At 45.5% G+C, this 27,976-nt stretch overlaps 1 protein-coding gene across 4 annotated transcripts in view; it reads right to left on the minus strand.

Moving 5' to 3' along the window:
• Positions 1-335: 335 nt before the first annotated feature.
• APLP2 (amyloid beta precursor like protein 2) overlaps positions 336-27,976 on the minus strand; it is an 81,409-nt gene continuing 53,768 nt past the window's right edge. The window contains exons 4-18 of one of the 4 annotated variants that reach the window (XM_029915714.1): positions 25,305-25,417; positions 23,839-24,035; positions 23,240-23,448; positions 21,739-21,906; positions 18,651-18,781; positions 17,493-17,567; positions 16,128-16,286; positions 14,899-15,027; positions 11,038-11,137; positions 9,375-9,527; positions 7,787-7,822; positions 4,886-4,971; positions 3,412-3,486; positions 2,881-3,036; positions 336-1,801 (exon numbers count right to left, since the gene is read on the minus strand). In XM_029915714.1, the coding sequence (XP_029771574.1) occupies positions 1,700-1,801; positions 2,881-3,036; positions 3,412-3,486; positions 4,886-4,971; positions 7,787-7,822; positions 9,375-9,527; positions 11,038-11,137; positions 14,899-15,027; positions 16,128-16,286; positions 17,493-17,567; positions 18,651-18,781; positions 21,739-21,906; positions 23,240-23,448; positions 23,839-24,035; positions 25,305-25,417 (1,889 nt within the window). In that variant the 3' untranslated portion in view covers positions 336-1,699. The remainder of the gene's footprint in view (positions 1,802-2,880; positions 3,037-3,411; positions 3,487-4,885; positions 4,972-7,786; positions 7,823-9,374; positions 9,528-11,037; positions 11,138-14,898; positions 15,028-16,127; positions 16,287-17,492; positions 17,568-18,650; positions 18,782-21,738; positions 21,907-23,239; positions 23,449-23,838; positions 24,036-25,304; positions 25,418-27,976) is intronic. The other 3 variants (XM_029915716.1, XM_029915715.1, XM_029915717.1) reach the window with 3 other exon arrangements.

Raw genomic sequence — 27,976 nt, forward strand, 5'->3', positions numbered from 1 at the left:
CACAAAATATGGTGGAGGAAATCAAAGATACCTGCCTTCAGATTGAAGGCATTTTCCCTTAGTTTTTAAAAATATTTTTTTTAAGTCATCTCTACGCCCGATGTGGGGCTCGAAGTTACAACCCCAAGATCAAGAGCCACATGCTCTACTGACTGACCCAGCCCAGCTCCCTTAGTTCTTAAATGAAAAACTGGAATTGAAGCCTAAGAGCCCAACGCTGGAGCAGACATTCCTGCCCCAGCGGTGCAGCTCGGCAGCCCCCGGGGCACTGGAAGGCAGAAGAGTTAAAACCATCACCACAGATTAAGATGGGCCAATGAAAGAAGGAGTCGTGGTGGAAGTTAAAGTATTTATTGATGTGTTTAAACTGTACATTCTCCACAGATCAGATTAAGGAGTTTGTGGGTGAACTTTATCTGTGCATAGTGGGAAGACACGTGGATAAGGTGAAGGGGAGCAAGAAGAAAAAAAAAGTTACAGGGAAAAAGAAAAAAAAATGCACCACAGGTTACCAGAATCTTCAGAATATAAAAAAAAAGGGGGCAGGGGGAGGAAAGAAGAACACAAAAGAAAAAGAAAAAGCTGTGAGCATCATCCACTATACAAGCATCACAAAGACTCAGGTGAAGGAAACAATCTCCAAAATTTTCCACGGTGTCTATAGAGCATTTCCCATAAAATGTGGAACATTCCTCCTCGCACGCAAAGCCAGCGCCCCCCCCCCCTCCCCGGTCTTCCCTCCCGGGCATGCGGCCGCCTACCACTGTGGTCTTCTCCCGACAGCAGAGGGCAGGCAGAGAAGTCAGGGGACAAGGGGAGGGAAGAGGGCCGGGGCCTTCCGGGGGAAGATGTCCAAGGAGGAAAAGACAGCACGGATGGACATCACTTGGAAGGGAGGTGAGTAGTCAAAAGCTACGGTCAGTAACGGCAGACAGTGGAAGAACGTCATATACAAACTACAGGCTACACTCTGCGGAAGAACTGGATTTAGAAGGGAAGCGGTCGCGGAGCCCTAACCGGTACACGTGAGGCTAAAAGATGCCGGGGCTCAAATGCTTCTAAACTCCTTGGTGTCACCAAGGTACCCAGCACTGGGAACACCTGACTTTGAGAAACTGGTCCTTTAAAATAATTTTGCGAGGGTATCGGGATGTGTTTGAGTGGTCAATTACGGTTCCCTTTTATGTTGTTTCTGGGCAACATTCTGAAAGCTAGCTCATTTAAAAAGGGAATATTGCCTTAGCTTTTTTTTTCCTTTTTTCCTAATAAAACCCAGGACAGTGCATGAGCCTAAGGAGTGATTTATACAATGCAGCTGGAACGGCCTGCATATACAGTCTATCACCAAAAACCAACATTTCCCATTTACAGAGTGCATATGTGAGACAATACAATAGAAGTGGGATTTCTGATTAATTTAAAAAAGAAAACTACATCAAATATCTGCAATAGATCATTTTTTCATTTCATTTAAGGTTTATATATCATATATTGTTATATTAACATTTTCACCCATTTAAAAGAATGGAGATTGTGATTCTACAGTAGTACTTTAGAGTCCTAACGATCCAGAAGGTCTGCAATCAGATGAATCCTCTGGAAGCAACTGCTGGGCCGGTAGTTGATCCGAAACGAGGGACCCCTGCTGGCCGGCCTGCGGCGCCTCCTCCAGCCGGCGCTGCCGCGTGCGCTCTCCCGCTTAAATCTGCATCTGCTCCAGGTATTTGTAGGTCGGGTTTTCATAACCATGGTTCTGCATCTTGTTCAGGTGACGCTCTTCTGGGGTGAGCATTGGGTCGACCTGGAGGAACAAAGACGGAACATCACTGCACTGTCCCCAAAGAGGACTGCACGGGACATCAGAAGACCTGAGCTGTTTGCTGTGCCCTCCCCTGGGAAGCGAAGTCAACCAGGTGTCCAGGTGTCCAACTGTCACTGGGTACACCAAACAAGAGCTGGTGGGGGCGGGGGACACAGGAGGAGGAGAAAGAAACAAAGAGTGTCCGACAGGCTTCTGAAAGTTCAAGTCCTAAAAGCTTAATCCAAGTCAGAGAACAGAGTGAAGTGAATTTCCTAGCACCATGGTGACAACCAGGTCTCAGGACTGCAACTTACTATTTAGGACAGTCCAGGGGAGCGTTCCCTAGAAAATAAGAACTGGAATCCCAAGATCCATGGGGTCTTTTCCAGCTCTGAAATCCCACAGTGAGGTAAGTGTCCAGCAGGAGGTGGACATACAACTGAACCAATTTTCCAGAGCATACCCTATTCTTTATTGTATTCATTTTCTGGAACCAAGACACCCCGGCAGTCCCCATCCCCCGCCACAAAATGAGTGGTAAGCAGTTCTAATTACGAACCAACAGAAGACGGAACAGAAAACAGCCTGCTCTGGCTCTAAATTTCCGTTGCTTTCTTTCCCATTAAAAAAAGTATTACTTTTATTTCATATTTTTTAAGATTTGATTCACTCATGAATGCCATGGTTGCCTGATCGGTCATATACCTGGTTTGCTCCTTAAAATAAGAAAAAAGTCAATAACAAAAACAAGAATAAAAAAAAGTATCAGTAGTCCTCATTCTCAAATATCTAACACAGCTGAAAGAAGAAAATGCTCACGAGTTCTCACCCTCTGCAGCATAAAATGCTCTTATGGCGTCCTCACATTCACAGTCAGAGCTGGCAACAGCCCTGTGATAGGATCAACATAATTCGGTTGGGACTGACTTCCAAAGCATGATCTAATAATCCAGTGAATAATTTAATTGAAGTGCAGCACCCAGGCAGTGAAGATGTCTGAATCCCATAAACCTCCTTGACAGCACAGAGCAAACCAACAGCACCGCTAGGCCAAGTCACAAGAGAGCCGAGCTACTCACCTCCACAATCCCGTGGCTGATGGTGCCATACTGTCTCTTCCGCAGCATCACCAGGCTGATGACTATGACTGTGGCGATGGCCACTGCGATGACCAACAGCCCAATGAGGGCACTGCTGCTCAGACTGAAGTCCTCCCGCAGTGGCCCCACGGATTCCTACGATAGCAAAGCAGATGTGTGACAAGGTCTCAGTGACAGTTTGCACAACGTGAAAGACGGCGGCAGGCAGGTGACCGGCGGCTCAAGGAGGGCCAGGCTCCTGCAGAGTCGTGACTCTGACACCAAGGGAGCTCCAAGATGCTGCTTTCCAAGGAACCATCTCTACAAGGAGAACTCCCACTTTTTCTCATCTCCATGGAAATCCTAATCTTAGCTTTCTTACTCAGAAGTATGGAAAAGTGGGGATGGGAGCCTTTGAGAACTTGAGACACCGGGCATCTCTCCATTTTCCACTTGAAATGAGAAGACAAGAGAGAAGCAGCTGAGACCCACGGGAAACCTGGCATTTAGGTTCCGGAGCTGAACACGTACCGGCTCTGTCTCCAGGCCACCAACCCTCTCGGCATTGAAGATCATTTCCTTAACATCCAGGGTCTCATCAATGACCTGAAACAGTATGAAAACGTCAGCTACTGGGTGAAAGGGGACATTTAGTATAAATTGAATTGCTTCTTTTCTATTCCACTGATTATGTGGTGGAGGGAGGTGGATACCTGAGGCCACCCACTAACCCATCAGTTGTGTCACGTTCTTCTAAATCCACTCACCAAACCCCTGAAGAATCAAGTGCAGACACAAGTTACTATATTGGGGCTGGTTCCCTAAGTGTTTCCACTTGCCTCTTCCTTTAGGTAACCATTATAGAGAAACATTACAGGATTAAGTAGCAAACTTAGGGGGCGCCTGGGTGGCTCATTCCGTTAGGCATCTGATTTAGGCTCAGGTCATGATCTCGCAATTCGTGGGTTCAAGCCTCATGCCAGGCTCTCTGCTGTCAGCTCAGAGCCTTGAGCCTGCTTCAGAGTCTCTACTGCCTTCTCTCAGCCGTTACCCTGCTCACAATGTCTCTCTCTCTCTCAAAAATAAACATTAAAAACAATTTAAAAATATATATATACATATATTGGGGCATCTGGGTATCTCAGTCGGATAAGCGTCTGACTTTGGCTCAAGTCATGATCTCACAGTTTGTGAGTTCAAGCACCGCGTCGGGCTCTGTGCTGACAGCTCAGAATCTGAAGCCTACTTCAGATTCTGTGTCTTCCTCTCTCTGCCCCTTCCCTGCTCACTCATGCTCGCTCGCCTTCTCAAAGATAAACATTTAGGACCGCCTGGGTGGACCAGTCGGTTAAGCGTCCAGCTTCAGCTCAGGTCATGATCTCATGGTTCATGCGTTTGAGCCCCACGTCAGGCTCTGTGCTGACAGCTAGCTCAGAACCTGGAGCCTGCTTCAGATTCTGTGTCTCCCTCTCTCTGACCTTCCCCTGATCACGTGGTCTCTCTCTCTCTCTCTCTCTCTCTCTCTCTCTCTAAAAAAAAAAAAAAGCCAAAAACATAAAAAAAAAAGATAAACATTAACAAAAAAACCTCAGCTGAGGATAATCCAGAAATATCAGTGATAGAAAACGATAGAATAACTAATAGTATGTATAAACCAAAGGCAATAAGAACCAAGCCTGACTCTATTCCATTTACAAGTTATTAAATCTCTATACTCACTTGAAAATGGCCTCTCATATTTTATTCATGTGGTTAGCTGCAAATACATTTCCCCCCACTGTATCGCAAGAGGAGAGCTAGGACTGAAAAACAGTTCTTTATGCCTTCTCATACCCAGATGCTAAAGAATACAACAAATTTGCGGGCACGGTTGGAGCCCACCCATCTGCTACCATATGGAAGTGAACACATGGAGGTTCATCTGGAAAGCATCTATAACAATGCCACTCACTCGAATTAGTGTAAAAATTAAAACAGGGCAGGGCGGAGGGGAGAAATGGCTCACCATATTTTCATCCACTTTATTCTTACTGTTAATCACTTTCTCCTCAGCACCGATTAGTCCTCCATCCTGCTCTCCCACGCCAGATCCTGTGTGGAGAGAGATCACCGCTGAGTGTTTCCCGGGATGGGCGGATCTCACGCCAACCTCGCAGAAGCAGGAGCCCTCACTGATCACCTCCCCCGCTGCTACAGGATATGCTACTTTGTTCCCATTTTTGAGAATGCACTGTGCTCTATAAGGATGAATGGTACAGGCATTATTCAGAGGACCGATGGGTTTAATGGAGGAGGAGAGAGGGCTTACTTAATATCCAACTTGGAAAAATGCAATGCCGGCCTTCAGAAGAGAGGGTTTATTGTAAGATAAGCAGAAGTGGAATCCAGAGGCATTCTAGCACAGAAAAACACTGTATACCCGTGTGATATGACCGAGCACCTATGAGCCCACAGCCTGCTGCTTCAACACCCTGGGCTCCCTTTGGTTGAAGAACCATCACGCCAGCGATGAATCTGCACATTTGCCTCAAGCCTCATATTTTATCCCACAGGCAATTCTTTCTGCCTAAAATACCCTCCCTGACCTCCAACCCTTCCTAGCTGTCCTTCAAGCTGCAGCTTCTCTTGGGAGACTTTCCCAGCTCACAGCACTTGAAATCACTGTTTATCTTCATTTTTGTCTGTGTCTCCCTTTAGCCTGCTACTCTCTGCAGGCCTGGATAACAGATGTCACATCTTCAGTGGTGATTCGAGAATGAGCAGGAGGGAGGCATTCCACAGACAGGGAGAACTCGAACACGAGGGTAGAAGGTTCCTTTCTATAAAGGGAGCAAGACTAGCCACACTCCTATTGTCAAGGTCAGACATAGCCTGAGCCCACATCACTTGTGTGTGGCACTCCAAATGACAGCATCTAAAGATGCGGCTCGACTGAACCCAGCACGAACCCAGGCAGAAGAGAAGTGAGGAGCAATTCTCTTTATTTTTAGTTTCAAAAACCATGTGCTTTCTACCTACCCTACACATTTTTTGTTAATAATAAGATACACAGTTCTATATAAATGTCCATGATTTGAACCTTTTATAAATAGATCAACCAGACGGCACACTCCTCATTCTAGGGTGATCACCTGCATGTGAGTAGGACTGAAACAGGAGTCTATGCCAAGCACTGTTGTCCCCAGGCTGGCCAGAGCCAATGATACTAGGCCCGGCAGAGCAAGGCCCTCCAGCGCACAACCGGGCGCATTTATGACACAGAGCCATCCGTAACAGCTGCTGCGGGTGTGGAATGCGCGGGCCAGCTAATGCGCTCACTCATCCGAAGGCAGCCCAAAATAATGCTCACTTTTCCTAAAGCTTTCATCCCAAAGGGGAATTTCCCAACTTGATTCTAGGTTAAATCAGCCCTGGCTTTTATAGTCTCAAAACAGCACTGAAACAGCAATAGTGAACTCCGACTGAAAAAGAAGAATCTGGAAAGGTGCTGCCTCAGCAAGGCTGCGGATGAGCAAACCTAGTAAATTCTAACCTTTCCATCACTTTCTCTCTCCTCCTCTGGATTTTAAAGGTCAGAGGGCAGAATCCTACATGAAAAATAACATGGCACTGAACCAACTAATTTAAAATCCTAGTCTAGACTGTTCCAACGTTCCTTTGGTTGTGTGACTCATGTGTTCTCTTCAACACTGACCAAAACAACCTTGGTTTTATAAAAGGCATAATCAAGTGACGTTAAGAGAACAAAAGTTAATGTTTAAATTATTCCGACTAATAACGATTGAAGTATGCAGGCAAAAACTTCTAGGAGATTCACCTTTATCTATAAATATCTAAGACGCACTGTTCAGAGTCACCTCCGAGAAGAGGCATATCCGAGTAGAACAAAACCAAGCATTTAACATAGAAGTGATTTTTACAAGATTGAAATTGTACTCTTCTGCTCTGAGAAAAAGCCGTGGCACAAACGACATCAAATTCTTAGAGAACACAGTGTGGTGCACCCACAACTGGCCACAGCCAGTGGGCTCATAAAACACACACTAAGAACATATGCAATCATACAGTCTGAGGCTTCTTCAACCACCTAATCTGTCAGAGAGAGCTGAGGCCCCAGCCAGCAGGTGCGTGCAGTGCATGAAGTGAGGCCACGTACGCAAGGCACTCAGTGTGGTGCTTACGCCGTCCCGGCCTGTTCTGAAGCCCGGACACTCACTACCACACAGCAGGAGTCCACTTGTCACAACCTGTTCCATCCATCAGCTTCTAAGTGTTTGAGGAATGCTAAACTCAGGACGGACGGAGACTAGTGGCAACAGACAGGTGGGCACAGACAGAGGGCCGGGCACAGCTAAAAGGAAAGGGCACGATGTAGCGGGAGCAGCAGAGGGGAGCGGGGGGGTCGGGGGGAAGAGGTAAAAGAAACCGACTCTCCGCCTGCCCCTAAATTAAGCATATTTTCAAATATACTAGCAATTCCAACCAACCTGTTTAAGTTGGATATACATATGATCTCTCACTCTGTGAGATGGGCACAAAGCCAGCTTCATTCAGATTTTCGCTCTCTGCCCTTCTCCCACTCACGGTCTCTTGCTCTCTCAAATAAATTAACTTAAAAAAAATCTACCCAGATGAAATGTTTCATAAAAATATCTGTTTTGGTTACTTTGTATTCTCTGGACATCCAGAAGGGAAGTTTAGGATGGGCGCCCTGGAACCGGTACCACTACACTGGACTAGAAGTGTTGGACCCAGGGCCACTCTGGCTCCCCTCACAGCCACATCTGGAGAAATGAGGTGGAAAAGTCTCAGGTGATGGTATGAAACAGAAAATGAGCCTCCTGACACACGGGGGGGAAGTGCAAAGGAATGGAGGTCTTAAAGGGAACATCTTTGACAGACCAACCTTTTTTCATTGGATGGTACAACTCCGGCTGAGTGTCTAGCAGAAAGAAAAACAATAAAAAAAAATAGCACAAAAAGGAGATTAAGAAAGAAAATGGCTTCTTTCAAAATTGCTATTAGAATTTTTCCATAACATAAATAAAAAGTATTCTTCCTTAAAAACATGACTGAAATATCCCATAAACAAACCAGCTGTTAAGAGCCACAACATGTAACTGGAAGGCACAAGAGAAAGAAGTAGGTCTGTCTTGGGTCCTTGGGGAGAAATGTGGGGACATTCCCTAATTATTTAACTTAGCCCACAAGGTTATTTTTCTTAGAAAATAACAAAAATACAGTCAGTATTGATTGTGGTTTTCTGACAAGGAGACAAGGTTCTAGTTCAGATCTGTCTGAGATGCCCTCATCCCATAAGCATGGCCACCCTACGGGCCCACCCAAGTATGGGATTTGTAAGTGCAGGTTTTAGAAATGAAGTGGGATCTCTTTACTTCTCTGGCTCCTTCTCATATTGTTTTACTATTGCAGGGTCAACCGTGTAAGTTAGTGCCTTTGGGGTAACTCGTTCAGAAGGGATTCTGTTTAAGTCTGAAGGCTGAGCTGGATGGCTCCCAACCTCCCCGTTCAGCACCTTCTTCAGGCCTGTGGCCTAGCACTGCTACTTCTGATCAGGGGTAGGCGACAGGAGCCAGGACTGCAGGACCACATCAGCTTGGGTTCAGAGCCTTACTCTCCACCCACAAGCTACGTGAGCCTGGGCAGACACTTAACCTCTTTAAATCTTGGAATCCCCAAATGAGGACACTCCCAGTACCTACCTAAGAGGGTTATTTTGAGAATTAAATGAGAGCATCCATGCACAGCGCTTAGCTAAAGCTGGCATGTGATAAGGACTCTATAGCTGTGGCCACTATTTTTATCATCACCACCATCAGCAGCAATAGCAGCAGACAAATAAATAGAAACTGATTCCACAGCCTGGTCTCAGGGCACCGAGCTTAGCAACTTATTTATTTCTGGTGCAGACCCGCAGCTTTTAAAGATCCTTTTAAACGTCAAGAACCAGCAAGGGAATAGAAGAACACATGTCAGACAGGGAGTCAGAGGGATACTGGCTTTTTATCCCCCCTGAACACCAGAGGTGTCACCTTGAAAAGTCGCCTCTGTAGCGTCTCCACTGCCTGCTTCCTGGCTTGTTATGAAAAGCTAATGACCTAATATAACACAAATATGCTCTTTAAGCAGCAGAGTGACTTCCACGTGCAAGACGTCACATACTCCGGAGGCAGCTGACAGGGCCATAAAGGAAAAAACCAGAGGGTTTCAGCAAACCATCTATAAAGTGGGAGAAATAGTACTAACCTCATGGTGATACTGAAGCCAATGATTGAAAGGCACCCAGCATGGTGCCTGCACATAGTAGGTGCTCCATGAATCCAGGCTCCATCTCCCTGCCCAACTGTCACCAGGAAAATAGCCTCCCTGACACAACCCAGGTTCAAAATTCTACCCTCAACTTTCTTACCGCAGGCCACCAGCCCATCTCCACCCCTGGCCCCACCGAGAACCGAGCTGTCAATCATACACACCTTCGTTCTCAGGTAAGGACGGAAAAGGATGGAAGGGGTGGAATGGCGTGATCTCATCGCTCTCCTCGGAGCTCACCCGGACATCCATGGGCGTTTCTGAGATAGAGGCTGTGAACTGGTCCATGTCTGCACGCTGCTCCTGAAGTAGCTCGTCTGACAAAGAGAGGCCCGGCAGGGAACTGGCTTTCAGAGGGAACGCCAGTCCGAACAAGGCTAATTCGTGGCATTACAGAACTTGGGGTCTGCTGAGGGGAGCGTCTCGCCAGCTTGCAGCGGACAACTCCCTCCTGCCTGCACCCCTGCTCCTGTAGCACCGAGAAACCCCAGCACTGGGAGCCCCAGCACCCGGTCCCGGGCACTCCTCTTCCTTATCAACTCACTCTGCTTCAGTAGCTTCATCCAATGGCACAGTTTTAAATACCACCCATAGACCACAACCCTCGACTCACTGAACAGCCCCCTTGACACCCCCACTTAATGTCCAACTTCTATTTTGTCACGTATAAAGAGAACGCTCGTCCTCAGTAAAGCGTGCATCACCATCCACTCAGCTGCTGACAATGGAAGGCTGGGCACCACCCTCAATGCCTTCCTGTCCCTCACCTCTGGCATCCAGGCCAGCAGCACACTGTTGGCCCTTCCTCTCCAACATGCCCGAAAGCCCCCACATCTCTTTATTTCCTCCGTTACCATCTTAGTGCTATGACCGGCATTTGTTGCCTGGATTTTTACAATTGCTTCCTGTCAGATTTCTAATTTTAATAGCACATAGCAACCAAGTCATTTTTTTCTTTTAATTCATGTTCTTTTTTTAAGCATAATCCAGATCTGGTCACTTTCTACTTTAAAATGCTCTAACAGCTTTCCATTTATCCTACAATAAAACCCAAACTCCTTGATTTTGCTAACATCTCTGAAATTGGCCTCTGCCAACTTCTTTGGCCCCGTTTCTCCCTATGTTCTAGCAACACTGATCTACTCAAATGCGTCCACACTTGACTTAACCTCAAGCCTCTGAAGTAGTCATTTCCTCTGCTAACAACGTTTTTTCACCTGTGGTCTTTGCATGGATGGCTCCTTCTTTTGTCATGTGGGTCTCAGGTGACTAAGCCCAATACAAACCCCTTGACCATCCAGCCACTCTCTACCATGTTACGCCCCCACATGGCACTCCTTCTCTTGTTTTCCTGTCTGTCTGTCTCATACTATAACATGACCTCCAGGATATACTGTCTACTCATGCACCATTTTACCTCTGTGACACACAGTAGACGTAATAAATATCTGCCAAATAAACAAAGATGAAGACAAGGGGGGAGAGAGGAAGTGAGAATGTGTGTAAAACAGGTGCCTTGAAATGCATCAGGAATTAAGGGGGAAAAGGGCAATAGGAAGCTCCCCTGGTCCTGGCAATTTCACACCCTCGATTTTTCTTCCGGTAACAGAGTAAAGGTTAAGAAACTCAAGGCTCTGTGTCTCACCACCAGTACATCTGTCCTGGGTTACTCCTTGACCTTGCCACGTAAGCCCCAGTGAATTCCAGACCTAAACCCCAGCGTGCTAATGCCCAGCTTCCTGGCCCTGGACAGCCCTGCCACCCCTGAGCTTTGGCCAGTGCCCTCCCCCCCGGCCCCCTGGGCCTTGGTACAAACACAGTACCCACCGATTTCCTCTTGGATTTCTTGAGCTACATAAGGTACTTTGTAGAGCAGTGAGAGGCTTTGGTTCCTTCTCTCTTCAATCACATGGAGATGTGTCATCACCTGAAGGACAGCATGGCGGAGAGGCCTTGTTACCAACAGAGGCAGGCCAGACGAAACTAGCAGACAGGACACGTGCACACACTTCCGCAAAGATCAGTGGAAGAACACATAACTCTCTGCCAGAGTCCAGCAAAGCCGCTGGGCAGAGGAAATGCGTTAATCCCCATCCTTACTTACTGACCACTGAGGTACAACAGTCCCCCCTTATCTGTCGGGGGGTACGTCCCAAGACCTCCAGCGGAAGCCTGGAACTGCAGACCGTACTGAGCCCCACATATGCTGCAGTTTTTTCCCTGTACGATAAAGTTCAACTTATAAATTAGGCAAAGTTAAGAGATTAACAATAATAACAGAATGGAACAATTATACTGTAATAAAAGTTATTTAATGGGGTCTCTGTCTCTCAAAATATCTTCTTGTACTGTATTCATCCTTCTTCTTGTGATAATGTGAGATGAAAAACTGCCTATGTGACGCAACATGAATGTAGGCACTGTGACATAAAAGTAGGCCACTACTGACCTCCTGATGATACCTCAGATCATTTGCTTCCAGGCCACAACTGACCATGGAGAGCGAAGCCTCTGATAATGGGGGGCTGCTGTATAGGAGTGTGTTTAGACTGTAATACCCCTTGGTGATCTGAGAATTTATCCAGAGAGTGCTTTGAGTTAAAAAAAAAATTTTTTAATTTAGTTTAAAAACTTTCACTAGGCAGTTATTCATTTGATTTTGATATGAGGCACTTACTAACTGTAACTGAGCTTAAATGAACCCTAATTTGTTTTTTTAATTTTTTAAAATGTTTATTCATTTTGGAAAGCGTGAGCAGAGGAGGAGTAGAGAGAGGGGGAGACACAGAATCCAAAGCAGGATCCAGACTCTGAGCTGTCAGCACAGAGCCTGATGCAGGGCCTGAACTCATGAGCCATGAGATCATGGCCTGAGCTGGTCAGATAATTAACCGACAGAGCCACCCAGGTGCCCCCAAAAGAACCCTAATTTGTACAATGCAAGACACTCGGCAAGGTTTTGCTGAGTGAAAGAGAGTCAATTTTTACCACTGGTCAGATTAGATGGGGTAAAAAGAGAATGAAATCACTGGCTAAAAGCGGACTGGTATGGAGAGGGGGCCATTCATGGATTTTGCTTAGTGAAGTAATTGCTTGAAATGATTATCATGGTGAATAACAGAACTAGTTTATTCATATTTAACTAAATTATTTATTCCTTCACAACTTCACACTGAGGTATAAGTAAACCTGATTTTAAGGGGTGATAAAGACGTATTTACCATCCCTCTTCCATGGCTTACTACCTTTTCTGAATGCAACAATCCCAGATTGTTAATGCTTTTTTATTTTTAAATTTAATTAAAAAATTTTTTTTAACTTTATTTTTGAGAGAGAGAGACAGAGCGAGCAGGGGAGGGTCAGAGAGAGAGGGAGATACAGAATCTGAAGCAGGCTCCAGGCTCCGAGCTAGTTGTCAGCACAGAGCTGGACACGGGGCTCAAACACACCAACTGTGAGATCATGACCTGAGCCAAAGCCAGATGCGTAACCAAATGAGCCACCCAGGCGCCCCTGTTAATGCTTTTTTAAAAGGAAAAAAAAACCCCATCAAAACTGGTCATTTACTTTTAAAGCTTCTTTGGGTGGAAATGAAAGGTGATGTGGGCCAACATCCACCCCAAGGCCATAGTGAGGCATGTTGCTGTAGCTCACACAAACTAACTCAGAACGGTTATGCCTGTCTGGTCACACTTGCACTTACCATGCCTGTCCTAAAGAGGGTGCTCTAACCCAGTGGATTAATTATGTGGGCTTGAAGCCGTTTAAACATGGTCAAGATGGAAAAAAAATTAAATGGAAAGATGCTTTTATTGTAGATTGATGTCTCTCTGCCCTTTAAAAGCAGGGATGAAAGCAATTTAATTTTATATTTGCCATTCTTTCAATCAAGTAAATTGATGGGAAAGCACAAGAGTAATATGTGCCTTAGAGAAAAAATGCAAATGGAAACTGAAAATGCACCACCCACAGTCTCGGTGTATGCTGACATTGTCATACTTCAGATGAATTAAGGAGCCACTTGACTGAGGACGGTTCCTATGCCCACAGAAGAACAAGAACCACAAGGTGGAGTCCTGGACCTCAGTGTCCTCACAGTGAGCTGTGAGCTCACGTAAGGGGTAAGAGCACCATTCCACTCACATCCAAGACCACATGTGCACATTACAATAGGCTGAACATAGTCAGTGTTTTCTAGAGTGTAGGTAACACAACAGGGAACATGCAAAAGTTCATGTATCTCAGCAGCCAAGCTTCACCAGAAGAGCACAGAGCACAGAGCGAGAATCACACAGGAGAGCTGGGTTCCCCCGAGGTCTGTGAGGAAGGGACAGAGTTCCACTTCCTGCGCCATCTGGCGTGGCACTGGGACCCTGCCGATATACTACTCACTCCCTAGTCCTTTCCTTTTAGTCTCACCACATAAAAATGGCTGTTTTTCTGTAAAATACTACATGGTAGTCTAGTTTTTCCACAAAAAATTTGAACAAAGGTCTCTTATTTCTGTCCGCCGCCCCCCCCCTCCCCCAAGGAAACCTGAGAAATGTAGCCTCTGTCAAGATAGATGCATTGCTCCGTCTCCACCTCCTGGAAGCCATGCTAGGACTTGGCCTTTTGCCTTCTCTTCTACCACAGCCAGTTTAATGCAAAGCCTTGAGCTCAGGCCCCCACCCTAGATGCCTCCCAGGGTCCCCACAGCCATCCTGTCCACATTCTCCCACTCATTCCCCCAAATACCCACCCGCTCAAGTCAACTCCGTATAAGGATAGTTATTCTTCATCTTTACAGTTAATGTAATTAGTCCCATGCTGACTGTGAGCTGCTCAAGGGGACACAAGGGATCCAACTCTGCAAGGTCAGATCTAGTGTGGTCTGGCATGTAGACACTAGGCACACGAACTTCTCAACCAAGGGAGCAGCCACCCCGGGGGCAAGACTCCTAGGACATCTGGGCAGGTTGCCTCACAACCCTCATACACACTTGGCAAGAGGCTGCGAGGGGAGTTCCTGGGGGGATGGGCAAGTGCATCCCTCAGATACTGGGCAATGAGTACACCACTAAATTTAAAATATGAGAGGAAATAAAATAAGATCAATCATGTCTTCACAAGGCCTCCTAAAACACCAACAGGCTAAGCTATTAGACTTGCTGGTTTACCAGGAAGCCAGCATCCTACAGGGAGGTGACTTATGTACAAATACAAGAGAGTAAAACGCGAGTTAACGTATGGACATTACCGAAATTAGAAAGACGGACCCGACAAACCTCTTCCAGGTGACTGTAAAGGAAAGCTGGACGCCCCCAAGACGAAACCAGTACCTATCCAAACTAAAACTAACGTACAAAACAAAAGACACCAAGTTTTAGAAACTGCTTGATATACTTGTCTAGAAAAAGATTTCAAGTATTAATTCTGATGGTACCATAAATCAGAAAGAAACAGATATAAAAAAAAAGATTAAGAAATTGACTTATCTCTTTAATAGTCATGCTTTCCTAAACTTTCAGAAACTCTTTACGGAGAAAGGGCTAAAGAGAAGAAAGTATGAAAAAGAGATTTTAAAAATTGTATCTTTGCGAAAACCAACTCTTATAAGCTAATAATGTCTTTGGGAACCATTTATCACTTTCCAAGCACGACTATGGGGACCGTCTCCTGCAGCCATTTCAACCGTGTCTAGTATACCTGGGACTTCATCTGCGCTGCCTTTTCTGGGTCAACAGCCAACACATGCTGGTAGTGACGGATGGTATGCAGGCGATCTTTGTTCTCCGCACGGACGTAACGCCGCAAGGCCTGCAGGACGCGATGAGGCTGCAAGAGAGAACAGTAGTTGGAATATCCAGATACTACAGAACTAAGAATAGGCAGGAAAGCAAAGCTTAAAAAAACTCGCCTAAGAATGTAAAGGTCCGTCAGGCACGGAGAAGGAAAGCTGTGCTTTTTAAAGCTTTTAAGCTTCCCGAGTAAGAAGAAACTACCTTTCTACACAATGTACTGAAAACTAAGTTCCAAAGTTATGTTGGCTCCTCAAGGAACAGTGCTTTCCAGAATCTCTAGGCCACTGTCCTGCTCGGTCCTTCCTCTTTCCTGAGCTCAGTGTCTGACACCTTAGTTACAGGGTAGGCAGTCCCTGGGTCAGCCAGAGAAGACTTCACCTGCTCACCTAAGGTTACCTTCTTTCCAATACTTTCCATCCCCCAAAAGCAAGGAAGGTTAGAGCGAAGGGATAAAGAAGCGTGAGACCACTAGCACAAAGGGCTTCATTATAAGTCCCTTTGCCCTTTTCTTCATAATCTTATTACAACAGAGTGTTCAAAAGGCATGTTTTCATTCTTTAAGTAAAGCTACTACAAAGGGGCGCCTGGGTGGCTCAGTCGGTTAACCATTTGACTTTTTGGCTCAGGGGGCACATGCAAGCATAAAGTGATCTCCCAGCTCATGAGTTCAAGCCCCACATCAAACTCTGTGCTGACAGTTCAGAGCCTGGAGCCTGCTTTGGATTCTAGGTCTCCCTCTCTCTCTCTGCCCCTCCCCAACTCACAATCTGTCTGTGTGTGTGTCTCTCTCTCTCAAAACTAAACATTAAAAAAAAAAAGTAAAGCTACTACAAAAATTCAGTAATTGAGTAACTACCAACCAATATCCTCAGGTTACGCTTTTCCAGGGTTAGACACTTCTATATCACAGGGGGCACATGCAAGCATAAAGTGTAATGCTAAGGCGACATAAGAACACGACACCTTTCTCCTCCTCTTCTTTCCTTACCTTCTCTTCCCTTGCCAGAACTCATCATAAAAACGTAAATTTTTTTTGCCTTGTGTGTCATCATACATGTTCTACACATATACTACTTCAGAGGAGGGGACATCGAGGGGACTGTGTTCCGTGCCTGGGCTCCGCACGCCACTTACCCGTGGTGGGTCAGACTGCAAGGCGGCCAGGTAGTTCTCCAGAGCCATGCGACGGCGGTCGTTCAGCATAGCTTCCACCCGAGCCAGGTGTGTCTCCACCAGCTGCTGCTTCTCGCTGGCTGCTTCCTTCTCTAGGGCTTTAACCATAGCTTGGAAGTGCTAAACCAAGAAGGCAGGAACAATGTGAACTTGACGGTACCTGGAGGAAGTCTAAGCACACAGCAAAATCCCAGTACGTGCCTCCTCGCTCAGGGCCTGTGCGAGCTGCTAACAGGTCCGGAGCTGAAGCAAGGGTAAGATGTAAATATACTTTATCTGACTGCTGTCAGGAAAAGTACTTCCTTATCTAATGAGAGCATGTTAAATCTGAGGGGCGAGGGACTTATTAGCACTTTGTCACTGAACTCACTCGTGTAGTAAGCCCAATGCAGGGTTTCACCATGTGCCCTGTCCAAGAAGGAATGTTGCCCTTTCCACATTGTGGGAAAGGTGCCCCAGTTCCAAATCCGGAGACAAAGACCAACAGGAGCTGTATTAGGAAATACGTCTCAGTAATGCAGTGGGTTATGCTGAGTCATCCACACTGAAGTCCTGACGGGCAAGTTATCTGTGAAATACCTGGCCAGGTTGAAAGGTAAAGCTCAAGGCTGTGGAACTAAATTTCCCTGCATAGGAAGCACTGGCTATGTAGAAATCAACACTCTTAGATTTTCTAGATGATTAAGAAAGAAAAGGTATTCCAACAGTGTTAATATCCTAGGAAGAAAGAGTTCAGTTCAACACAAACTGATTTAAAATGCAATCAGCTTTATGAAACGCAAATCAGCCTTACAAATTGCTATCCCTATTCCTAGCAATACTCTCTTCTACTCAAGGCGGGGGTGCAGCTGCTGCTGATTCTGTTACATTCTTGCAAAGCTGGAGATGAACTGGTATTAGAGTGTTTTACTGTCTGGCTTTTGACTTTTCAAGAAGTCTGCAAAAAATGTATATATATATATATATATATGGATACATATTGATATATATATATATATACCTATACTGCTGAAAAACAAATCACAGTCTAAGAATGAAGATGAACTGAGGAGAGCAGAATTAACAAACACAGCCAGCTGAAGTTTGCTTCCTGGCATGAATTAGGTACATTCTGGTTGATATACTTTCCTTCTACCATTGGTGAAAAATTCTGGAGAATGCTAGTTGGGAGGTGGGGGGAAAGAAAAAGGCAAGCCAGTTAAAACTTCCTGTAACATAAGCTCTCAACTAAAAGAAGGTGTCAAATGCTAATTTCCTGGATGGCTGGCTCTGACTGGACTTTAGAGGGCGAGGCTGGAGGCTATGTCCTTGGAAAACACATCTTACCTGAATGAGAGTCTGTCTCTCTGCTTTCGGGAGGTTCTTGGCCTGAAGCTCGGCCTCTTCCCATTCCTTCTTTACCTAGAACAAAGGTCAAAGCCAGTATCACCAGAGACTCATCGCTAAAACAATCCCCCCATTTTCTAAAAATACTGCCAGGCCCTGAAATCTAACGTAGGAAACTGCAAAAGGAAATCTCCTCATATGACCCCTCACTAGCTCAGGGTAGTTTTCGCTTGTTCACAGGATTACCACCTCAGAAGGTCACAGACTCAACAAAGGGAGTCTCAATTCCGTGACCTCCTTGTTCTATAGCCTTGGGCAAGTTATTTAAAAGTCTCTGTGCCTTAGTCTTCTCACACACAGAAAGAGGGGGGTGGGGGCATGTTTAATACCTACTTCTCAGAACTATTGTGGCTTAAATAGAATCCACAAACATTTCTAGAAGTATAAGCCCAGCATATGTAATGTGTGTGAGATCTGACTGGTATTCAGACCTAACAAATGCTTTTCAAGTTTTCAATCTTTCTCAGTAACTAGGAGAAAGCTGCACTGTGGTGCTCACATTGCTCTAACACCTAAAACTCTTTTAAGAAAGCATCCAGAGGGGGTGCCTGGCTGGCTCAGTCAGTGGAACGTGTGACTCCTGATCTTGAGGTTGTAAATTCAAGCCTCACACTGGGTGTGTAAAGATTACTTATAAAAAAAAAATGTCTTGAAACTCAGAACCTTTAGCAGACAACAGTATCTAAGGTAGAATATATTAATACAGGTTTGCTTTCATCTAATATATTTTTACAGTAACTTTGTTCTAAATGGCAAATGATACTAGCTTTCTATTTACAACAGTGATACAATGTTTCCCTCCTTAGGAAGAATTTTTTTTTAAGCTAGTTAATAGCAAAGAAAAATAACAAGAACATAATGGTTACAGGAAGTGCTCCGCAGAGCACTCAGAAGCTAATTATATTATCATGGAGATGGGGAGTGGGGCAGGGGGAGGGGCTAGCCACACCCAAAAGGGAGCCCAGCTTATACACTCACACTTCACCTGTCCTAACACAGCAAGACAATCTAGGGGGGTGGTGTGCCTTTTCTTCCATTAGGAAAACTCTACGATACAGTGCCCAACACCTGGAACAGAAGGGGAGTGCCAAGGTTTACCCTGTCCATTCGGTTGCGGTGCCTGATTTCCAGCTGCTCCTTGGCCTTCTGGAAGCGAGCGTGCTCATTATCGTCTGCAGAGGTCTCGAAATACACATCGACATCATTGGTTGGCAGAGGAGTTGGGGGAACTGGAACAAAACAAGAGGGGGTTCCCTTTGGGGGCCAGGCCCAAGGATGAAGGTGCACTGTGCTCTAGGAAGGAAATCAAGCTTAGGACTTGCAGAAAGGACTAGTTTGTCTCACACCACGCTCATGGTACAAGGTGCTCCTGTCTGTCAAGACTCCACTTGGTTAGAGCGCACTGCACCCCCTTCCCTCTGTGACATTCAGCCACCAAGCCAGTCCATGCCCCCTGGTATCCTTGGCATCTACTTAAGGTTTCAGAGGAAGAAAAGGAAATCACTTCTACCCCTTCCCTCAGTTCCTGAAATCTTACAACCTAAAAACTAATTACTTATTGCTGTCATGATCGTTTCTGGCCAGAGACAAAGCCAGACATCAGGCCTGCACAGGCAACTTCCACAAATGCTCCCATTTTGAAAGGAACTTTAGTGCTGAATGGTCTTTGTATACAGACTGGGAAGGGAAAGTTCAAAGTACTCTAGTTATATAATTTTTTACTTTTCCATATGACTGAACAAGTCTTAGCCCCTCATACCAAGGATGAGGGACAACACTAAGTTGCTGTACTTGACAAGGATTCACCACAAAGTGGGAGATACGCTGGGCTCTGTCTGGGCTTGCTGGCCTTCCCAGGCCACCACCCACCAGGGAGCAAACCCATTAGAAAACACTTTCCTCACTGCTAGTCACGCATAAGGTCTTACTGGACCCAGGCAAGTGAATTCTCCACACAAGAGAGCTTAGCCTCACAAAGGAAAGGTGTGAGAGGACAAGTTTACCTACTCAACTCCTGAAGAAATCCCTATGAAAAACTCTTATTAGCCCAGTTCATTCCCAATTTTCCAAGCCAGGGAGGAAGGACAGAAAACTTGCTTGTCCAACTTGCTGTATCATAATGTTAGAGCTCAGTGGACAGCAAATACCAAACCCAACAAATTTCAGTTCAGAGATAAATTCACTCAGTTTCCAGAATTGCAGAACTGTAACACGACACTAAAACAACTGCAGACCACTCCAAAGTTCTTCCGTCAAAGCATTTTTACTTAGCTGTAAACCTAAAGCTACAACTAAAATCTTGTCAATATTTGGCTCCTACATAAGTTAAAGAGGATCACCATAGCCAATTTACAGATTAACTAAATTAGAATACACAGATTCACAAACCACATTCCCCCTGGAACTCAGAAGTTCAGCTGGGAGAATTTCAAAGCACTGAAGTCCCTCAGTGCCAATGAGCACGTTGCCATCGGCAACGCACGTCTGCAGCTTAAAGGCTTATGTGTTGGAGACAGTCTTTGGTTCATATCACTGGGCTGGATGAAGATTATATAAAACACAAGCTGCCTCCACCCCCCGGAACAAAAACGTAAAGGCACAGCAGGCTCAGAGGTCTGGTCCTGAAGATGGAGGACACCCAGACCCAGAACCACATCGTTCTGTCCCTGTGAAAAGGACTGGCTCACAAAACCAGCACATTCGCCTCAGACCCCTTGGGGGGAGGGGGGGGGTCACAAACTTGACAAGTGGCCCAGTGATACTTCTGGGCTCTCAGAGCACTCAGGCTGGGGACCCCACAAGTACATGAACACAGTTTCTCTGTGTAAGTCCTCCCAACTATATATGTATCAGGAACTACTACTGCCGTTCTACAGTATCTTACAGCACTATCCATCTGATCCTTTATGAAACCACTGCATCTCCATATTCAGTAAGATCTTTAATGACCCCTGATTCCTCAGGCTTCACCCCCAAATAATGTTTTGTTGCCCCGTATTTTAAGTAACTTTACAAAGCAGGAAATATCACAATAATTTCTCTCCCCATATCTTTCCTGAATAAAAGTTTCTGCCACCAAAGTCCCCTTAGGATTCATACTGTCTCCACATTCTCAATGATTTCTAATAGAAACAGCTTCTCCACAGAGCAGCTGCTGGAGTGGAGGTGCTAAAAGCACACCATATTATATTAAGATTTAAAATATCTTTTGGTCAGGGGAGGAAAGAGGAACAGGGAGGTAAATTTGAGTGAAAGTCCATCAGAAGCGATGGCCAAAAATCTTAAGAGCAAATAGTAGGAATGACTAGCAACTCATTATTCTAATAAGTTCCAGAATCAGAACCAAGAAATGAGTGCCCAGCTGGGGGCTCTTCCAAACCCATGGGCTAGCACTGCAGGATGAGAGAAAGAGGGCCTTAGAAAGGAAGAGGCAGCCACAGAGAAAAGCAACGCTTCTCCTTCCCATGTCTAAGTAAACCCAACTGAGCTGAACCACTGAATTTCCTCTGTGACCAAAGGACACACGAACTAAAATTCTTTTACTTCCTAAAGTTCCGTATGATCCAATGTTGCCAAAACATTGGAAAAACAGTTACCACCTCTCAGCTGCAGGGCTCTCTCCCCAGAAGGCATAAAGCAAGATATTTCAATACTCTGACTCCTAGGAGTACTCCTGGTGTCCCTTCTGTGAAGACTGGTGTCCCCCTTGGCCGACATGCACCACGGGGGCAGGAGACAGGGTAGCTCAAAGACAAGAACAAGAGGAAAGAACGGAAAGAAGAATGTGCAGAACTAACGGCTAACCTGCTTACTCCTTTGTGTCTTTCAACTAGAGACAGCAGTCAAAGCAACACAGAAGCCCTCCGGGGGCCCACAGATACCAGGAAGGAGAAGAACGAGCAGGCCGCTGGGCTCTCCGCTGTGCCACGGAGAGGACACACCGCCACCACCACCACACCACCACCAGACCCACAGTGAGCATGGATGTATAAAACTGGGCTTGTGAGTGCCCACAGGAAAGCAAAGCCTAGGCCTAGAAAGCACAGAGATGAGGGGGAAACGACTGACAGCCAACACCTGAGTCGGCAAGAGAGCACGACACAGACGAGGTCACAGGGACGGCCGGGAGAGACAGAACGCTGGACAGGACAGAGCCGCTGCTTGGAGCCAGCGCGCCGGGACTTACTCATAGCTTTACACACAGCCATACAATAATCCTCAGACTCAAAATTGTTCCTGTTGCCTCCGCAGCCGCCATATATAAAGTGCACGCACTTTCCCTTGGAGAGGTCGAAGTACCAACGGGGCATCACGGCCCGGCAGGGCCCCGTCATCGCCTCCTGGGAGCAGACAGCTGTGTGAAAACGGTCAGAGCGTCAGCAGAACAGAGGCAGCAGCTTCGGTCTCAGTGCTATAGGCCGGCAGGGGGAGGAGGACGGGCCAGGCCCAGGCGACAAGCTGGATGACCCGCTGAACCTCAGAGGAGGCCAAGACTGGGCGGCCCCTGAGCGCTCACCAACTTGAGCCTGTCCTTCTTGAGGACGTAGCCATTTTTCCATACTGACTGTAGTAAAGACGTTTAGGAACTGAAATGTTTTTCACATTGTCTTGAGTCTAGACTGACAGAGAGGAATTCTGTAGCTCACAGCTCTGTGAGCTTCCCCACTTCTGAGATATTTGCCTGACTTGTAGAGAGTCGTGATATCAAGGACCAGCGGCGACCAATGTGGGTGATTTGAGGCTGTTTTAGTGGTGGTAACCATAGAAAATGCTACTCAAGTGTCTCAAGTGTACATTTTCATGTTCTCCAAGATGAATCAGAAACTTCTAGACTGCTGGGGCACCTGGTGTCTCAGCTGGTTAAGCGTCTGACTTTAGCTCAGGTCATAATCTCACAGTCTGTGGGTCTGAGCCCCACTTCGGGCTTGGTGTTGACAGCTCAGAGCCCGGAGCTTGCTTCGGATTCTGTGTCTCCCTCTCTGTCCCTTGCCCACTCATGCTCTCGCTCTTTCTCTCACTCTCTCAAAAACAAACATTTTAAAAATTTTTAAAAAAGAAAAGAAACTTCTAGACTAAGTATTTCCCCTACCGGGGGTCCTAAATAATTCTTCAGATCTTAAATGGCGTCAAACACTCTCCAGGAGGCTGCGTGTAAATGATTCTAGATGGTCACCTTTTTTTTTTTTTTTGGATTGACAGGATGAAAAAATTGCTGCCCCTGACCACACCAGCAGGTCGTTAAAGGCCACCCTTCCAGTCACAGACATCTTTCTGGTGGACCAACAAGGCAGCCTACAGACAGGAACATACTCAGGAAAAAGAACCAAGGAAGTTGATTTCATTTTAGAAGGTCAGGGCTTCAGAAGTACTGAGGAGGGGCATCCCCTTGGGAGAGAACAGGCTCCTGCCCAAGGGGAAACCATCATTATCTCCCTATTCTCTGGCCCCTGTTCTGTAGTTCAGTCCTTACAATGCCAATGACAGTTTCTGATTCAATTCTGGGTCCCTCCCTGAGTGCGTCAGTGGCCTGGCCACCCAGTGCTAAGATGGCACCACCAGCAGGCTGGAGAGTGGACTTCACGTCAGCGTCCAGGAGCATCGCCTCTCGCTCTGTACTTACCTGTGATGAATGCAGGCCAAAACTGTAGCAAATGACTACTAAATGGATTTTTAATACGTCAGGTTACCTTTAACATCGTGAGTAATCTCCTTTTCTGAAATGGTCCCATCGCTGCTGGGTTCAGTAGGGTTCTCTTCATTGTAGTCATCTCCTTTAAAGGTGTCGTAGTAGTAATCACGGTCTTCCACCACTTCCTCCCCTTCCTCCTCATCTTCGTCATCCTCGTCCACAGCTGCTTCTGTGAAGTCCTCCAAATCTGCTTCAGTAGGAAATTCACTAAGGGTCACAACAGAAAAGGAAGGTTAAGACCAATTCCTATGTGCAAAGCTCAACAATGATTCTCTTCCCTATGCTGAAACACAAAAACAGAGACAGGAAATAAGCTCAACTCAGTTTAGCTGTGCCACTACAGCCCTCAGCCCAGCTACAGCAGCAAAGGTAGGGAGTAAGTGGGCAGGCATTGCATTAGCCTGCAGAAAATACCATGGCCACAGAATAGGAAGCCAAGAGCCGCCGGCAGGCCTGCAATCAGCTAAGGCGACAATGAAACGCCAGCTGACTCAACTCCAACGCAAACAAGGGAATGCCCACTTTATCCAGAAGGGAGAGGCCGGCAGCCCACTGCAACCAGCAAAACAACTGCACAGGTGCAGAAGAAAAATTTACCTTTTATAAATATCATAGTCTTCCTCTTCATCCTCTTCCTCTTCTTCCTCCTCATCTTCCTCTTCCTCTTTTGACACAGTCGATTCAATAATCTTTGTCTGAGGGCAGCAGACATATTCAGTGCCATGGAACTGGTCTACCCCACAGGGCAGCAGCATGCCATAGCGATATAAGGTCATCCCCTGAGTCAGACAGGCCTAAAAGAAAGCCACAGACCCAACATCAGAACATTAATAAATTTGGCCAAATAGTCCCAGATCACTAGCTTCATCCAAAAGAAACCCCTATCAAATCACTATGTAATGCCTTCTCTCATGGACACATAAATTTTCTGTCAACAAGTTGTGATGCTATTATTTTATAAAGATTTACAAATTTTGCTTAACTTGCAATGGAGAATCATCATCCGGGCCAGAAACAACAAAAGCCCACAGCTAGAAAAAAGAAATTAAGGAAAAGAGAGGAGTTCTTCTAGTAATTATCAATGCCAGTTGAAGGTAGTCAGTGATAATACACATTCCTCACTGTGAGGACACTGTGTCAGAATCTAACCAAAGAAACTCACTAGAGATCCAACTTAACCACAGAAGACAAGTATAATAAAGGGTATTTCTCCTCACTGAAAGAATGAAATGGCATCTAATCCTATGAGGATACACGTCAAGACCTAGATCCTCTAGAATTGGCTATTTCTACCCTAAGGCCCTAGGGTTTGAGATGGCCTCCTTCAGAATCCCATGGGCAGCATCCTTGTTTAACAATCTTTTTCAGCACCCTTAACTTTAGGGGCTTGATTGTCAACAATGTATTTCCCTACAAAAATATCTTCCCAAATATTAATTTTATTCGAGAAAATTTTTTAATTTAATATTTATTTATTTTTGAGAGACAGCACGAGTAGGGGACGGACAGGGAGAGAGGAAGACACAGAATCCAAAGCAGGCTCCAGGCTTTGAACTGTCAGCACAGAGCCCTATATGGGACTCAAACTCATGAACCATGAGATCATGACCTGAGCCGCAATCGGATACTTAACTGTCTGAGCCACCCAGGCGTCCCTAAAAAATTTTAAGTTTATTTATTTTGAGAGAGAGAGAGAGAGAGAGAGAGAGAGAGAGCGAGCGCGCGCGTGAGTGAGCGCACATGCATGAGTGCAGGAGGGGCAGAGACAGAGGGAGAGAGAGAATGCCAAGTAAGCTCCTCACTGTCTATGCAGAGTGTGAAGTGGGGCTTGAACTCACAAACCATGAGATCATGACCTGAGCCGAAACCAAGAGTGGCGTTGGATGCTTAACCAACTGAGCCACCCAGGCGCCCCAAAATATTTTTAATTTAGAAGATACAAGTATTGCAAGCCTTGAAGAGGTAAAGGGAAAATAAAAGCAACTTGAAATCATGAGGAGGTTTGGAAGAAAATGTTACTTTCTCTCTTAACAAGAAAAACAACACATGATCCATTCTTTTACCTCTTTGACTACAGTGTGCCAATGCTGGTGATTCTCGCACACCTCCATCCACTTTTTGTGAAAAAACTGGCACTTTTCCGGAACGAGTAGAACGTCACTTACAAATTCACCCACTGGAAAAGAGAAAGCATTGTTATGAGCAAACCGGATCGTGAGGTAGAAGGGACCTTCACTTTAGATCAGGAAATCTACACAGTCACACGTACACAGGTGCAGTCTCTAATTTATGTAAGCTGATGCGTCTCTCTCATCTTCAAAGGTCAGCTGGACATTGCAGCTCCAGGTGAAGCGGCCACAAGAGCTCAACATCCTGTTAAGGTCAGGATGCCTGGGACTCTCCTCTCTTCCCAGACTCCAATCCCTTACAGTCTGGTCGCAGGGCCATCAGAACATAGAAGGGACTAGGAATCCCCCCGCCCCCAGTGACTCCATGATCTCAATGCACAGAGATACTCTCCACCACTTCTGAGCTCACATTACTTAATAGTCCTAATCTCCTACATCCCTATTTCTGCCCATTTGTTCTAAGAACAAAAGCCCCAAGAAACTGACTTTTAAAAAAAATGATCTTTTAGAAATACACAATGAAATATTTATAGAAAAAAATACTATCTGTGATATGTTTCCAAATAATCAAGGGTAAGTGGGTGGGACTGTCCACAGACAATGTAAAAGTGGCTCACAAGCTAATGATCACTTCATAGCTGGACAACAGGTACATAAGGGTTAACAGTATTATTTATCTCTGGACACATTTGTAATTTCCATAATAAAGAGTTAAAAACTCCTATATCTCTGGGGCACCTGGCTAGCTCAGTCAGTAGAACATGTGATGACGCTTGATTTCAAGCTTGTGAGAGTTCAAGGCCCAAGTGAGGCACAGAGCTAAAATTTAAAAAAAAATCATGTATCACGAGAGCATCACCCACAGATTCTGATTCACAGATTCTGATTAGGTCTAAGGTGGGACTCAGGAATTTTCATTGAAGAAGCATTCCAGGAGATTCGGATGCATCACCCATATGCTCCATTCAGGGTCTGAGTGGAGGAAATCAAAGAGAGGGTGAGATGTGTGTGCTTAGCTCAGGAAGAGATGGAATAAGCAAGGGCAGGGGAAAGGAAGCCGGAGGCTAACCTCTGAAATTCTTTTTTTTTTTCTTTTTTTTAAAGGGAGTGCAGAACAGGAAAGTAATCTTGCCTGAGAAAGGTGGTAGGGCTTTGCCCTTAATGGAAAGTCTGTGTAGACCCCTAGGTTCGCCATCATGGCCTGGTCCTCCAGGACCCCCCGGCCTCAGGCCTCAGTCTGTGGGCACTATACTAGTCAATCCTTCGATGACCCATGTGACAAGCAAAAGGCGGGAAGATGTGCTGTGACATTACATGCCTCCCCACTTCAGAACGACCTTACGCAGGGTACTGATGTTTCACACCACTATTAGTACGGCAGTATGGGGGCTAAAGAGCTCCATTTGACACTCATGCAGGAACACAAAGTAAGACACAGTGTTGCCTTGAGGCCCTATAGGCTCTGGGGAGGTAGAACACGTACACCAACTTTTCAACTAACTAGACACAACCAATGCTTAAAAAATCCCAAATCACAATATATGAGGATGTGCTTCTACTAGAAGAAACAATCCTAATACTCCACCAAGTAGAAATTACTTAAACCCTGACATCCAACCACCAACTCATATTGTTTTAATGTGATTATCCTGTATTGACTAGGCAATTTTTAAACTTAATTTATGACAAAAAGCAACAAAAGAGTATACTAACAGTGTGTACGGGGTTAAATGTCAGAGTTTTCAGCACCATCATTACTAGCAGAATGGCTTCAGGCATAAAGAAGGTTAACTTATTTATTAACCTTTCTGCGTCCTTATCCTGTTGTGATAAATGACATAATACAACACCTGAAAAGCTTACAGTAGATTCTAGTACACAGTAAGCACTAACCAGCATGTAAGTGTGCTACCTCTAATTATGCTCTCTCTTCTCTCTTTACCTCTGCCCCATACCCCTGGCTCATTCTCTCTCTCTCAAAATAAATAAATATTTTTTATTAAAAACCCAGCAATTTTATTACTATATATCTAGCCTACAGAAGCAATAAACAAACTGGGTTTTTAAAACATACAGTGGGTGGCTCAGTAGGTTGAGCATCTGACCTTTTCGAGGTCATGATCTTGTGATTCGTAGATCTGAGCCCTACACTGGGCTCATGGCTGTCAGCTTGTCAGCCCTGAGCCCAGTTCAGATCCTCTGTTCCTACCTCTCTGCCTCTCTGCCACTTACACTTTCCTAAAAATAAATATTTTAAAAATTACTAATAAAAAACAGTGGAAAAAACAGTAACAGAAATACATAGGCAGTGGACTACTATATATCAGGTTTAAAATGAATGAAATCTACTTATATCACACTTTAGGTACACCCCAAAATGATATAAAGTAAAAGCAAGTTGTAATAGTGATGTCATGTATAGGATGATACCATTTATGTAAGCTTGAAAATACAAAAACAAATGGTTTAAAGAAACATCTGTAGCTCTCTTTCTTGCCTGATCGGAAACCGTGAGTTGTGTCTTCACTCTCTGTGCGTCCCCCTTCCTGCCCTTTCTCTCCCTCCCTCAGGAAAAGAACCCGCGACGATTCTCTGCCCTGCCAGTC

The sequence above is a fragment of the Suricata suricatta genome, chromosome 11 (genome assembly GCF_006229205.1).
Source record: "Suricata suricatta isolate VVHF042 chromosome 11, meerkat_22Aug2017_6uvM2_HiC, whole genome shotgun sequence".
Classification (NCBI taxonomy): domain Eukaryota; kingdom Metazoa; phylum Chordata; class Mammalia; order Carnivora; family Herpestidae; genus Suricata; species Suricata suricatta.